A 15,672-nucleotide genomic window follows, 5' to 3' on the forward strand; every position below is an offset into this window, starting at 1 on the left:
GGTGAGATTTATGATCAACTCTCTATTGCACTTTGTTCTTGCACTGAGATATGGCAGTTGTTAGCAAATAAGACAAGACAAATCACAGTGCAGATATAGTTCAATACATTGGAGCTGTGTACAGAAACAAAGATCATTTAGGTTGCAAGTTTCTGTTCTGTAAAAAGCATCTAAAAATGATGCATTAAAACAATCACCTATGCAACTTATTTTTTGTTTACAACAATGCCACTGCCAGCAGAAACTTTAATCTGCTACACTGCGGTGCATTGAGTGAGTTTGAACCACTAGGATGCAAACAGACAAGAAAGGCTAATCTGTTAGCAGCCAACTGCCAACTTACACATCCAGCCAACAGCAGACAAACCTCCCATTTGGAGTCGTGCTTCTGGCCACCTGATGAATGTATGCCCGATATCTAGTGGTATTTTTTCTGGCTTCACTAACTTCTGAGAAAATTATTTTAATGTTTAGCCTGCTAGATGTTCATCTTTGTGCTGTAAATCTGAAGCAATGTCCAAAAAACATAATGCAGCAAAGAGCTACGGTGTTGATTTTGTTAGAGATTCGCACTACGACCAAACTATGTTAGATGTTATCAGATCATTGGATGTGATGCCAGCATGGGAAAAAAAATCACCTAATGCAGGTTTAAAGAAATACTCCACCAAACACCTTTCGACCATCAAACCTTGTAGCTTGCTCCTACAGGAGACGGCACTTGTAGTCAGGCAGGATTCGCAATCTTACTGTGAATTTCAACAGTGACCCAGATTCATATTCCAAGGAGTCCAAAGTCTAAAGAAACTTCTCAAACAACTCCTGCAGAAAAATCCACATCTCTCACTGCCGTCCATCTGTATTCTGAATATGCTGCAAACACACAGCACAGTTAGGTGCTCACTTTTGTTCCACCCAAGTGTGTTCGCTCATGTTGGTTACAAAATAAGACCTTTTTTTTGGTGGACTCAACCAGCAACTTCTACCGTAGTTCTACTTAATTTAGTAATTTTATGCCTTCTCTCATGACAACAGTGGAGAATTTCAACAGAACAGGTGTGATCTTGTTGCATTCAGATTAGGGTTTAATGTAAAAACATGGGTATAACAAGTGGTTGCATAGTTAGAGTATCCTATTGACATTTTATTTTTAAACTCAAAATACAAAGTGGTTGAATTGCATTATGGTCTTTAACTTACCTGAATTACTTAAAGCAAGGCCATGTAACTTTTTAAAGAAAAAATAACACATTGCTCCTCTTACAAATAATGAAAAGTGATATTCTAAATGAATAAAATGTACCTTGATCAACACACTCAGGGTCAGTGTTATGACCAGTAGATTATGGTGGCTAATGTTAGCTAGTTTTAGTTAGGCAAACTTTAGATATTGCTGCTCTTTAACTGACATTACTCAGATGATATGATGACTTTTGCTACAGTCACACTGCATATTAGCATGTAACAATTTTAATGGTTTTAAAAATAAAATAATTAGAAAACACACTGCATCTCACCAGGGGACATACTTGTTATGGAAAAAAACATGCAATAATGATAATGTTTGTTTATATTTTAGTTGTTTCCCCTGCATTTCTGCCTCTATTGGATAGTATACAACAGGGGTTAGTCTGACACACTGTGGGCCCCTTCTATTTCTGGGATAATGATGTTATGTAAGTACAGCTGCCATGATGCTCTGTGGGATGTAAACAGTAAGCAAAATGTTTCCAGGGATTCAGTGAGTTATGCTGTGATCTACAACTTAAGCCCTATTTTTTAGCCTGTATTTGTTTACATTTTGAAATTGGCACCTTTAATGTATGCCAAATTAGCTAATAGAAGCTCGTGTTTGCTATGTGCCCATGGATGTATAGACAGCCATCACTGGCTTACTTTGATTTTGAAGAAAACTTAAAAACATAATGAGTCTTAAGTAAGTTCTGGATTTATGAGGAACACTTTTTTCTAGGATTTCTAAGTGTAATTAATAACATTTATTTAGGATGGACATCAGAGGTAATGATATCCTCGAAAGGTTTAAGTCAAACTCAATCCAACAATATGTGTATCACAGTTTGAAAACATCTGGTGTAAAGCGAAGAGCTGACAGAAAATGAGGGAGTGAGAGCGGTGGTCCCGGATGTACTCAACTCTGGCACATAGTGATTATATGGCATCTTAAACCTCTATGCCACCAGGATGTTCCACTGATATAATTAAAGCAACTGACCCCAGACAGTCTTGGGAATTGAAGGGAAATTCAATTAGCCATTATCCGGTAACTGCCATGTATGGCCAGAGTGTCCACTGGTCATCACAAATTACATCAGACTCACTTTATGTACAAAGTACTACAGAGGAAGGAAAAGCTACAAAGAAACTTTTGCTCTTTGGTTCAGAGGAAATTAGTTGTGTAGCTGTGTGGGAAATATCTCAGCAGGATGTAATTCTGTTTGCATTTTGCGTCTTATCCAAATAAATGTGAACATTTAGCAGTGTTTACATGTTCAGTGAAAAGCTTCTCCTTTGAGATCTACGGATGAATTTATCAACGTAGCCTTGTAAATGTATGTATAGACACTATGCAGGTGAATCTGAATTGCAGAAATCAATGTCTGAATGATTCAACTGAGATTTTAATGATATTCCCACGCGTCACTTCACATTTCATAGCAGCTGCAATTGCTCAGTTCGAGTGCAGAAAATATCTCGAGGGAAATCTACAGCATCTAATGGCCGACTGCAACTATCATCCAATAAAAAAGTTAGAGGTTTAACTTTATCTGTCATCCATAGACACATAATTGCGCCCCCCCCCCCCACACACACACACACACACACACACACACACACACACACACAGACAGAAACACAAATGCACACGCGACATGACTATTTAGTGAACTGCACATGGATCTCTTTTTATCTCATCTTGCCAGACGCTGACAAACAACTGTAATCTCTTGAATACTGTGTTGACTGACACAGTCCATTCTCAAAAACACCAATTTTCAAATGGTCTATTTTCAGTTTTCTTATAATGCTATTAAACTGAGAGGAGAAAGATAAGCTTCACAGTGTGAAAGTGACAGCGGGACATAGAGAGAGAAAGAAAAAGAGAAAACAAAGAATGGAGATACAATAAAGATGGAGGTCGCATTTTGTCTGTGAGGAGCCATCCTGCTGCTTGTGTGTTTATAATTAGTGTAGCCAAGCCGCGTTCTCTGTATGCATATGCATCTGTTTATGTGACTGAAATAAATAAAAAATTGAAGCTAATTCGCCACGGAGACTGTCAACTTTTTCAATTATGAAAATTATGCAACCTTAAATGTTTATTTCAGCAGTATGAAGAGGACATTTCCAGTGTGTTGATGTGACTGGCAGGGGTAACATGTGCAACGGAGTGGTTACAGAGGGATATATGGAATATGTCAACTGTGATTAAGGCACAATGCAAAGGTAGTTTCATTATTTCTATGCAAAATCATTTGTTTAATTGTCAGATCATAAGTTCACCAGGTAATTAAAAACAATTTTCAGTCCAAACAACCGTCTGAGTAGACCATAAATTAAACTAATGGCTCTGTAAGTGGTTCAACACATTTAAGCAGTCTTAAGTCATCTTTCTGTCTTCCTGTCAAACAGATATTCTTCCCTTGGATTTGATTTCAGCTCACTTCCATAGTAATATTATTAGTGAACTTGAGCAAGTCATTAAAAGCTGACTGAAGTGCTTCAAAAGGTTAATTTATTTGCTAATCATTCTCCTTCTCCGAACAATTACAATAAATCATCCACTCCATGAGGAACTTCACTGCCACTTTCAGCTGAGAGACTTGATTTCGCCACATTTACCGCTACAATCGGCAGTAGAGGCTAAAATGATGAGCATATTTGTGTGCACATGAATGTGTGTGTGCGTGTGTGTGTGTGTGTGCGCACGTGTTGCAGTTGGTGGTCTGACAAGGATTTTATTCCAAACAGATGACTGAACATAACCCTGACAGATGCAATATTACTGTTTTTTCCTGTGGCTGAACTCATTACAAAATGCTAATCTTGACAAGTAATTTAGTGTAATTTGAGTTTGAGTTTACTTTACTTGCCTGATCGCAATTTAAACATAGACATAATGGTAGACAGGATAATGTCACATTTAAATGGTGAAGAAATCAGAGCCACCAGCGCATGCTACGTCTGTCCATGGTTACCTGTTGTAGATGTCATCGTCCTCCCCTCCCCAGCCCCAGTACTCGTTTGGGAAACCGTTGATCTTCAGAAACTGTTTTTTACTGAGGCCTGAAACTCCTCCAAAGTAGCCTGCGTAGGGCAGCCTTCACAAGAGGAGAGAAGAAGAGATGGGATGGATGAGGGAAGGAGAAAATGAAAGGTGGGAGAATATATAAAGGAAGCAGGTTAGTACGTTTCAAATCATATACATGTAGCATTTTAAATGAATATATTTTTACAATTTTTTTTAGAATTGCATAAACAAACAAGATCCTTCATACAGTAGAAAGATTAGCAGCTTCAACTCTGTGATCCCTTTTAACATCCTAATTAGTGAAGTCAAAGAGAAATGTCTTTGCAACAGGAAGCAACAGTGTTCACAGGAAATTTGGACTCAACAACACCAACAATAATCCGAGTATGATCTACCATCATTTTAACCATGGCCTCATTTGTTTACAGCATTTATAGGAAGCCGTTAGCATTAGCAGAAAACACCAAATCGAACATTTAATAACAAACATCCAGTGCAACATCTGAAGGATTGCCTAGTCCCCAATATTGTAGGAAAAACTAAACCGCAGTTCATTACATGACATCAAATAAAATTGGCATCCACTCAAATAATCGTTAATAATATTACTAATATAATATTTCTTAAAGTTATCGGAAGGTGCCAGCTTTTTTTTTTTTTTTTTGCATTTGACTTGCAGAAATGGCAGAATTTACATTTGAATCACATTACATCATGAAGTGTTTTGGGCAATCAGATCTTTTCCTAACGTGTATTAGATACGTTTTTAAGTGGATAATTTATGGGTGCCCCTCTACAGTAAGTGGATAATCCATATCCATATATAATCCACTCAAGACACATGAAATGACCGGGTGTAAAGAGAGGCTATAGTATCACTACATACTGTAGGGCTCCGGTGGTTAGAAGCAGCCGAATAAATATTGGCTGATTATTAGCCAAGTTACCTTTTTAGCATTTTCATATTTGCCCCAAAATCAACCCTGTGACCTTATCGGTTAAAAAAGACACATGACAAAGCGACTACAGCTTAGAGTAGAATGAATGAGTGAAAAGATAAGAACAGAGGGAATGAAGAGAAGACATACAAGAAAGAAAATGAATAGAAGAGGAAGGAAGAAAGAACAAGGCAATAAAATGACGGAGGGTTTGTGTTCTGTTTATGAAAATACCAGCCATTTGTACGGTGTGTGTGTGTGTGTGTGTGTGTGTGTGTGTGTGTGTGTGTAGACAGTGGACAAAAGAGGGCGGACAGGTGTTTTATTTTTTCCTCAAAAGTTGTGAGACTGGTGGAGTGGGATGGACGTCAGCTGCGAATGTCATGACAGGCGCCTGGAGTCTACCCGGAGGGTGTGTGTGTGTGTACATGTGTGTATATTCTGTACAGTATGTGTTGTCAAACGCATGACAGGTCCCTGTTGAAAGATGACAAGCAGAAACTAATGAGTCCGTATGTTTCCAGCAACAATATGGAGTGTGCGTGTGTGCTTCTCCTTAAAATGGACACATGCTAGTGCAGAAGAAGAAGAGAAAAATCGAGAGAGAAACTGGAAATTGTTTTTATATTTTTATTGAGAACTTAAGAACTTAGTCTCACTTGTAACAGGATAAAGAAAAGTCTTAATAATCTTCAACGGTGTGACTCCATGAACTAGTCTGATTAATACTGCATAAGCACGATAGAAATGCAGCAATAATGTTATGATGCCAATTTGGTGACTTCTTGTCCTCTTATTCTGTACAAATACTGTATATTTTCTCTCTGAGGAGTGACTGACACATGTCAAAGGTCAGCTTAGCTCCGCTGGTTTACTTTTTTACAACAAGTATTAGCATGGACGGCAGAGAATGAAACACCTGGGGCAGGTGAATAAGTGACAATAAGTGGATAATTGCAAGCCATATTATTCTGCAAATAAAAATACAATTTTAAATACAATATACTGGGCTCCACTGGACAGATGATGAAGTTTATCATTGTGTTGTGGCATTTAAAAGTATACTGATTAGTTGGAAAGGTGACCTGCCCTAAATTTTCAACCGTTAGTTCAGTATGGATTTTAAAGGTCCTGAAAACTTATTTTCTCAAATAGCTTCCTTCTTTGAGTGCTGGGATACACTTGACACTTTTATGCCAAAGCTGGAACCGTTGTGGTTATTCCACATGGCAAATTTCTTTATTTGTGTTATTATTTGTCATACACCACTCTGAATTTAGCAAAGTTTGAATCAAAATCTGATGTTGTGGGTTTTTCTGCTTATGTTGCCAGGACCGTCAATCAACCCTTAATGAAACGACACACACATATTCATAATCAAACACATTAGCAGAGTCTTTGACTGTTATTTTATTGTGTTTCTAACTTAAAAAGTGATCGTTCCTTATTTAATTTAATTTAAGTATTTAATATTACAGAGAAATTCTAAATTGTGGAAACCAGGTTTTTTTTCCATCCATCGTCAACCGCTTATCCTGCGTAAGAGCCAATCCCAGCTGACATCGGGCGAAAGGCGGGGTACAGGCCATGGACAGGTCACCAGTCCATTGCAGGGCCACACATAGACAAACAACCACTCTCAACTAAGGACAATTAACCTAGTCTTTGGACGGTGGGAGGAAGCCGGAGCACCTGGAGAGAACCCACGCAGACACGGGGAGAACATGCAAACTCCACACAGAAAGGCTGGGACGACAGGGGTTCCAACCAACGACCTTCCTGCTGTGGCGACAGTGCTAACCACTGCACCACCGTGCTGCCCTGTTTTTATGGTCTTTAACCTGTGAAATTATTGTAAAAGTAACATTTCTTGTCTATTAACTCCATCAAACAAGCTGAATGCATTTCCTGCATCAGCATTTTCAGCTTGCGGTCTTCTTCTCCTGTATAGCATATTGTGCATTGTTTACCATTTTGATTATTTCACATATTGCCTTTCTTTAATTTTCTCAAAAGCGTGCCAACGTTGCCAGGATAAGGTCATGACCTAGCATAAATGTGCTCTCTGTAAATGTGCAAATGGGCTGTAGCACACTCACAGTGCGCCTACCCAGGGAACAAGCACTTAAGCTTCCACAGCATGTTGTATAATATAATGGTAATATAATTTAATACATTGCATAAGGTCCCTTGAGAAGCGATAATTTGTGGAATGTTTTTGAAAGAGTCGTGTTGTGAAATGGACTTCAAGGTGACCCTTTCTGCTCAGAGAGCTGTAAGGTGTTGTCAGGTGCTAAGGTAATGGAATAGCACTTCATGTGACCTGACTTTCACCGGCGATGTTTTCACTATTTATCAAAAAACTACTAATGCTTTTACATTTGAGAGCAGCTACGATCGTCTTCCTGAAATGACTCAGCTAAAATGCTAAATTTACCCTCTGCGCTAAGTCAGCGTCATGATGCCTAAATCAAAAGTTTCACTAGTTCTTTATTTGCTTGTTTGTTTCTTGCTGACTTTATTTCCTTTCATTTGGAAGTGCTAAATGCTAAAACTGGAAGGGCCGAACAAAAAAAGTTGGTGGGCTGACTCAGACTACTTTAACCTTGGGAGCCAATTTTCTACAAGGATCTGATTTTTACATCAGCAATTAACTTCAATCAATTTTGTGACCTTCCACTCACTCAAACCACCAGGCTTAACTTTAATCCCTCTGTCCTTCATTTTCTGGGGGCCAAAAAACTCTGGTAAAACGATTTAAAGTCCTGACTGATTCATTGCTAATAAGAAGCGTTTGCTACAACCCTGGTATTGTATATTTGTGCCAGATAGAATTAGCTTATTGAGCACTATATCAGGGACCCGCTGGAGGGTTTTCAGTAGGGTAACTCTTGTGGACTGACAACTCTTGGATGGGGTAGGGCGCATTCACTCGCCATGTTAGGGTAATTTAATTATTGCTTCTAGTGCTTTTAGATAATTAAGGGCAGGTGTGGTGCCTTTATGCAAGAAGACATAAATAAAACAGAACCAATCATTCAGTGCTGGCGGAAAACTCTGGAGCTGTACACTGCATTTTGATAACATGCATCATGGTTACCCCTTAGCTTTAAAATCACATCCATTGCACACAAAGCCAAAGTGATTGGTGGGGGTGTTCCTCTCTGACAAAGGTTTCTTTCAATATATTTCCTATTCAGATTTCATTGGTAGTTTTTTCTCATTCAAAGGAGGTCTAAAATTCATTGTGGTAGGTAAGGCGGTGAAACTGCCCACCACATTATCTTTTGATGATGAGTCATTAATTAGCTTGTGTCTGTCTTGTCTGACCAGCACACTAAAACCCAATGATATTCAGTCATATCATATCAATAACTGAGAGGCCTGAACTAGAGAATGTATGACATTTTTCCATCTAATTGTCATGCGAATTTTAAGCAGACTTTTGAAATGTCACCAAAAAGAAAAAAAAGTAAATGTGAAATACATGCGTTTCCATCAGCTGGTTTGGAGCGAATAAACCAGGCTATAAGCGTAGTTACACATAATAATAAACGTATGGGTTTCAAACCAGAAACAAAACTAGTCACATGGAACTGATGGCTACTGATTTTAGAAAAATGGAGAGAGGTCCTTAGGAATGTGTTTCAAGCGACCAAGTTGCTACCAGCCATTTCTCCGGCAAGACACCGACAGCGGAAACAGCCGATCATTGTGAGTTACGTCAGAGCTTATTTGCCAAAAGTGTTTCCATCTCCCATTTAGCGCATTAACAGTTTTTTGACAAAGGCAAAGACCACCTCAAGCATGTGTAAAAACGTTTTTGCAAAATCAAGGATTTTTTTTTCAAATTTTGCCGTTTCCATCAACCTTTTCTAATGCGATAATTCAAAAGGCGCATAAAAAATGTTGATGGAAACACGGCTAATGACTATTCAAATAGTTGCAGATTCCTTTTTACTCTATGTGTATGTTTATACTCTAGTGTACTGTATGTGTACTGCGTTTTTACTGGGGAGCCTGGTGATCAACACTAAAGTTTACTAAGTTTCTCATTAGTGAATTTACGCACAACGACAGCACATTGCCAACTAAGTCAGTGCCTCACTGATATAAATCATGGAAAACACACAAACAGTGTTGTCTTGTACAGATCCTTTAGGCTACAGAAACAGCAGCTGCAGCAGACTGCCCAGCAACTTGATTCATACAGGTTGATCTAGCAGGTCCATCATTCGAACACAGCCTTCAAAATTAATAAGGGTGTTTTAACAAGCTGCAGACTTGTTAGTTATGCTTTGCATCATGTGCTCTTGTCAGGACTACAGAAGTATGACCAAATAAAAATTGGCAGCGGTGGACTGTGTTGTATTTTCATGTTAATTTAGACTTCACACAAGGATTTCAAAGTATAATGAGATTTAGTCAAATTAAATACTGCTCTGTCAATTGTCTGTCAGAACAAAGACTGTCTGTAAAATGTTTTGTTAGGCTGCCAATTACATATTTAAATTCCACATATTTACATTTTACAAAAGAGATTAGCTCAAACTAAAATGAGAAATTAGACTTTGGCAAATACCATATAAACTGAACGTAAGTGTTCCTAAGCATCAAGACTTATTATGGTAAATGCAAGTAGGAACTTGTGCTAAGAAGGTGGGTACTGTGGTCCCTCGTCAGCCCTAAAATCACACGCAAGTTGAAAATTGTCTCCTCACCTGAAACCAAACTTGTCCATGGCGATGGCGAAGTGTCTCGGTTGGTCGTAGCAGTGGTACAGGTTGCGGTCGTCCATTGGGATCAGGTCCACGTCACTAAAGATGAAGCAGTCGTACTCTGCGTCCTTCAAAGCCTCTGTGTAGCCAACATTTAACAACTTGGCACGGTTGAAGGTGTCCTCACCCAACTGCAAAAAAACAAAACAAAACAAAACACACACACACACACACACACACACACACACAAGAAAGACCATTATTTAATTCAATTCAATTTTTCAGTTCAATTTTATTTATATAGCACCAAATCACAACAACAGTTATCTCAGAGCACTTTTCATAAAAGAGCAGGTCTAGACCGTACTCTATGATGTTATTTACAGAAGCCCAACAATTTGTTTGCATATAGATGAGGAGGGAAGATCATGTAGCTTCATCAGCATGTTATCTGCCTGAAAGGCTCTGTGTGAAAAAGGTTTAACAGCTTGGAACATGTCGCTGTCTGAAACACAAATCAGGATGTTCAATTAAACAGATAACAGGTTCCGTAACTCTCTTTCTATAATTTACACGTGCCCTCAAATTGTGATAGCGTGCCAACCTGTAAGGTAAAATGCAGAGTAATACAAGTTAAAGGGCACTAAATGATACAGAGATAATTAATACTGCCAAAATATATAAAACATGATATTTTCATTATACTTCAACACAATTAATGTGGCTTAGAGTGGTGTAGAAGCAAACTGCAATTATGAAGTGGTTTATGTAGCCTACGGTAACAACAACTGGATGCTTAATCGCTACAGCCAATGTTACCATAAAGAAAGAGGAAATGAGTCAGACCAAGCCAAAGGAGGTCAGGCTCACATCAAAGGTGCTTTTTCTCTGGATTAAGCCAGTACGAACGTTTGTGTTTGTTGATCTCATGTTGCCTGAAACAGTGAAAAACATCTGCTTCTGAGACTCTGAGACAAATTCCAGTATTTTTCAAGCATTTTTTGTGGTATCTGTTTACTTCTGTTGAATCAGAATAATGCAATATATGAAATGAATAGGTAAGGTAAATGTTTGTTATGTCTAGGGTTGCCAACTGTCCCGTAAAATGCAGAATCATCCTGTAATTGGAAACTAAATATGTGTATTAAGCAGATATGTGAGGAGCTTTGTTACGTATTTTTGAGAATAAATTCAAGTGGGAGGTAAATATTACAGGTTGGACTACAAGACAATAAGACAGGGTGATGTAAATTAGATAGAAGGAAACTGTCTCGTTGCTATGGTACGCCTGATAGCGGTGCATAGGACTTCCTCTCACACCCAAGTGTGCAGGCATTTTTATGTTATGTCTAGATAAGTCTACTAATGAAGGGTAATGCAAGAGTTAAGACCCACAGTTTTGAACAAAATGAGAAGTATGCACTAACAGTCCCAGGGCCAGGACGACGTGATTCTCAATTTAGTGCATATGATGTTGATGATGATAGACTGAACCATGCAATAGCATCAGAAAGGTTAAATAACAACAACAAAAGGCTACCGTTTCAAAATCAAAGAATATGTTTTTTTTTTCAGAGCACCCACATAAGAACGTAGCACGAGCAGAGCACTAAATATTTTTACAATTTTTGAATGATTCTGTGAAGGGGGAGGTGCAGAAACAGCTGGTGAGAGTGAAGCCTGAACTGAAGTTATAGATAGAAGCTCCACAAGCTCTGATCAGGTTAAAATCCAGATGAGATTTAATACACTTTCATTTACACATATTAATGCACACATCTTCGTTGACAAGGTCACAAATCAGATTGCAATTTGTCTTGGTTTTCCTGGGCTACATGCAAATAACAGCCAGAGGTGTTTTGGTATTGTCACTGCCAAAATTCCCAGAAGAACACCACGCACTTTAAATTCAACAATTTACAGTTCAGCTCACAGCCATCCATAAACAAACACAAACACATGAATGACATGCTCTCACACCCATACATATCAATGCTCTCTCGTCAGCATAGTTCATTCATTGATTAAACTGATCAGGGATCAAATAAATTCTACAACAGGATGTTATGTCTTGTATGAGCCCCTTCCCTGTTGTTACTCCAACAAGTACAATTTAGTCAAAAAGTGACATAATGTAACGGAATCTATAGTGCTTGTCACTACCCACCTCTAATCAATATTTAGTGTCCTCAGTAGGCTGTATTTATCTCTGCTTCATGCACTATGAAATTATGTGTGTGTTAACCCAAAGAGAGAGGAATGCTGCAGTGAAATGCATCTGTTTTCCAGTCTCGCATGGCCCAGGTTCAGCAGCACAGCAACATAAAATAGTCCCAGTTAATATATATAACAGTTATAAATTCAATAATGTACAAGGCACTGTATGTCTCTTTCTAGAGTCCAAAAGCTCAGCTTGGTAAAATCCAAGTTCTTGTCAAGCTGCAGGGAGGTCAGCAAGCAAGAAGTGAAGCTACTGCGCAACCTGACACTCTTTGGCAGATACTTTTCTGACACATGTTGACAGCCCACCCTCATCGAACACTCTCTGAATTTATTCTACTTTTCATGAGAAGTGCATGCAGCCTGAATAACCGGAAGCAGACAGAGACAGAGATGTACTCTCCACGAGTAAGATAAAAATTCAAACCCTTTGTACTGTCAGTACCTGGTACATGCATTAACAGGCCGAGTCATCAGGACAATTTTCCCTCAGGAAACGCTTTTATTCACTTACTGTACAACTAGTCCATTTATTTGAGCACAAATGCCCTCAAATCCCTGAGCAAGGGCAAGCATCAGCCAGTGCAACAAGTCAAGCTCTAGTTCAGTTCAGCAACTACAGCTGCCCCATTGTTGAATAAGGACATAAAAAGACTGAATTTAGTTACAAAAAGAGTCAACAGATGGTAAAAGTATAACCTTCACATTTGAGCTAAAAGATTAGTCAATTAATGATTAGTTTATTGACAGAAAATTAAGTATTTTGATAATAAATAAACACTTTAGTGAGCAAGCAAAAAGAAAAACAAACAAAAAAAAAAACTGGTAAACATTCCTTTATTCCAGTTTCTCAAATGTGAGGATTAGTGTCTTTTTCCATACCTTATGTGACAGTAAATTTTTGAGTTTTGGATTGTTGGTCGGCCGAAACAAGCAATCTTCAACTTGAGTGCTAGGAAATGTGTTATTAGTATTTTTCAGCATTTTCTCACATTTTATAGACAAAACAATTTATCAACTAAACAGAAAATAATCTGTAGATTGAAAGTGTTCATTACTTGAGACCTATGCCACATGTAAATATATGAATTGTTCCATTTCCAGGAATGGAAAACACAATTAACTAATACCAAAGACTGTTATGTTTTATGAGTATTTGATTAAATCAAATCTATTGTATAAAGAAACTACATTTCACACAGCTTAATAAGGAAATATGTCAAGAAGGTTTGGACATTAGAACATTAAAAAGCATGACAACTATTCATCATCTAGAAGTTGATGAATACTTGCAAGAGTCAAACATAATGTTATTACAGACAAGGTCTGATAATCAAACTTTTCAAATTGCTCTTTATTATTGGACTTTCTGTAGTGCTGTTGTTGGATTATATGATTTTGAGGTGTCTTCTAAGTAATTGCAGGCAGGACACAATAAAAATGTTATTCATTCATTAATAGTAATAAGTGTAAGTTACCTTTCCTGATATACAGTTACAGTTACAATAGTGAGCTACAAATAAATGTACAGTATATACACTGGAAATTTAGCTTTTTGAGTTGTTATGACTGTCATTTTGACTTTTAAAGTCCTTATTCAAAATCTCCAAGATGTGAGGGGCCCCACACGACAAGATTACATTTGTTTATGTAAATGAGACTGGGGCTTCATTCCTCATATCATGAAAAAAGGACATCCCAGTTGGATGAATGCCTCGGTATCTACAGTATGCAGCAGAACAATTCACCACTGTTACTCAATTGCTGCAGTCACATATTCCTTGGCCATTAGGGAAAACCACCCACTTTCAGCACAGAACATCTCTGAGATAATTATTTTATTTTTTCGGAGGTACACTTCCATACCGGTGCATTATCTATTCGGACCAAATCAAGTACAATGTGTAATCCCCTTGGTAAGCCTACTAATACCTGAGATTCGAGAGCATAATCCCCTGTGCAGGTAACAGAAAAATCTATTGTCACAAATCCACTGGGGCTCCACATATCTAGCTAAAGTGGTCTTCTGGCTGTTGTTGATCACAGTTGGTTCAGTAAGTTGGAACAACATCATATGGGGTTAGGAAAGCAACATACAGTATGACTGATCTCAGTTCAGAAACTAAGGAAAGCAAGATCACCAGCTGATACTTTCGAACAAAAACAGTGAAATACATCTTCAAAAACAGAAGTATTAATATATTAATATATATATATAATACAATATTCAGTGATTCTTGGGAATTGGAAGGAAATATGTAAATAAACAGATGAGATTTAGTGAAAAATTTAAATGATTTAAACTCTTAAAGTACCTGGCACCTTTGCTTAATATAATCATATTTTGAATTATATCTCAAATATTTCTCATACTTTCACTTTGCTTAAAAAGTGTCAAAAGGTTATGCAACAAGCTACTGGACATAACGTAATCAGTGAAATTAGCAACAACATCATTCTCAGTTTTCCAGAAGACATAATATTATCAAATCTCTCAAGAAAAAAAGTCTGTTTCACCAAATTCCTCAAAACGATATACGTTCAAATGACAAAATTGGTTTCATTCCCGAGTCTTAACCAAGTGTTCATTATACTATGATGATGATGGTGGTCCCCTAACCTCAACAAAGCAGTAATTTTAACCTAAACCACAATGTTTCCCTAAATATAACCAAGTCGCTTATGTCTCTTAACCTAACCAAATTTTACCAGAGAGTTGCCACATCATAAAATGTGTAATGGTTTTGGAAGGCACAAATAAATGATGTCCTGTCATCAGAACAAAACACTGTGTCCTTCCAGAAGGCATGGACAAACAATGAATTTTGACATTTAATTTGAAGGACTTGTTATAATGTCACCTGATAATTAAATAATTAAAATTTTGTTGACCAAATATGCATTTCTTTATGTGCTTGAGAGACAGAATGAGAAATAAAATCAAGCAAAGAGTCAGAGAGTTCAGGAGACAGGAGAAAGAAAGACATTATCTGATGTGTAGCTCCCTGCAGATTAACTAATACATCTTTCCCAAAACTATGCCCTCTTTTTCTGCTCCTAACTCTGTTAAGCATCATTGGGGTGATTGGCTGTCTGTGTGTGAACCTTCCAGCAGCTCTGCTTTATGGCTCTCTACATCTTTTCTAATCACTTCCTGCCTAAAGCAAGTTCACATCACTTACAGGATGTGAGGTAAACTGACCCATTATTGGAGAGGCCATTTAAAGCAGTGTGGGTTAAGGGTGGGTGATATGGCCCCCCAAAAAAATTCAATTAAGAAATGGTTTCAAAATAACTATACCCTACCTCATCACATTTGACTATTTTCTTTTATTTGGAACAGCGATACAAAAACAAAAACATCTCCTCCTGCTCTGTATTTACAGTTTCACTCCCTTCTCCATGTTTTCTTCTGCGGTGGTTGGAAATCCTGCTTAGAGGTGCATTACCGCCACCAAGTGTCGCTCTCAAGTCACGTCATTACCCCTAACCCTATGTAGCAGAGACACGAAGGGATAGCTCCCGC

At 37.9% G+C, this 15,672-nt stretch overlaps 1 protein-coding gene across 3 annotated transcripts in view; it reads right to left on the reverse strand.

Annotated features, from left to right (window-relative positions):
- b4galt2 (UDP-Gal:betaGlcNAc beta 1,4- galactosyltransferase, polypeptide 2) overlaps window positions 1–15,672 on the reverse strand; it is a 178,110-nt gene that overhangs the window by 26,773 nt on the left and 135,665 nt on the right. For all 3 annotated transcript variants that reach the window (XM_046051427.1, XM_046051426.1, XM_046051428.1), the window contains exons 6-7: window positions 9,930–10,117; window positions 4,218–4,340 (exon numbers count right to left, since the gene is read on the reverse strand). In XM_046051427.1, coding sequence (XP_045907383.1) covers window positions 4,218–4,340; window positions 9,930–10,117 — 311 coding nt within the window. The remainder of the gene's footprint in view (window positions 1–4,217; window positions 4,341–9,929; window positions 10,118–15,672) is intronic.

The sequence above is a fragment of the Micropterus dolomieu genome, linkage group LG06 (genome assembly GCF_021292245.1).
Source record: "Micropterus dolomieu isolate WLL.071019.BEF.003 ecotype Adirondacks linkage group LG06, ASM2129224v1, whole genome shotgun sequence".
NCBI lineage: Eukaryota > Metazoa > Chordata > Actinopteri > Centrarchiformes > Centrarchidae > Micropterus > Micropterus dolomieu.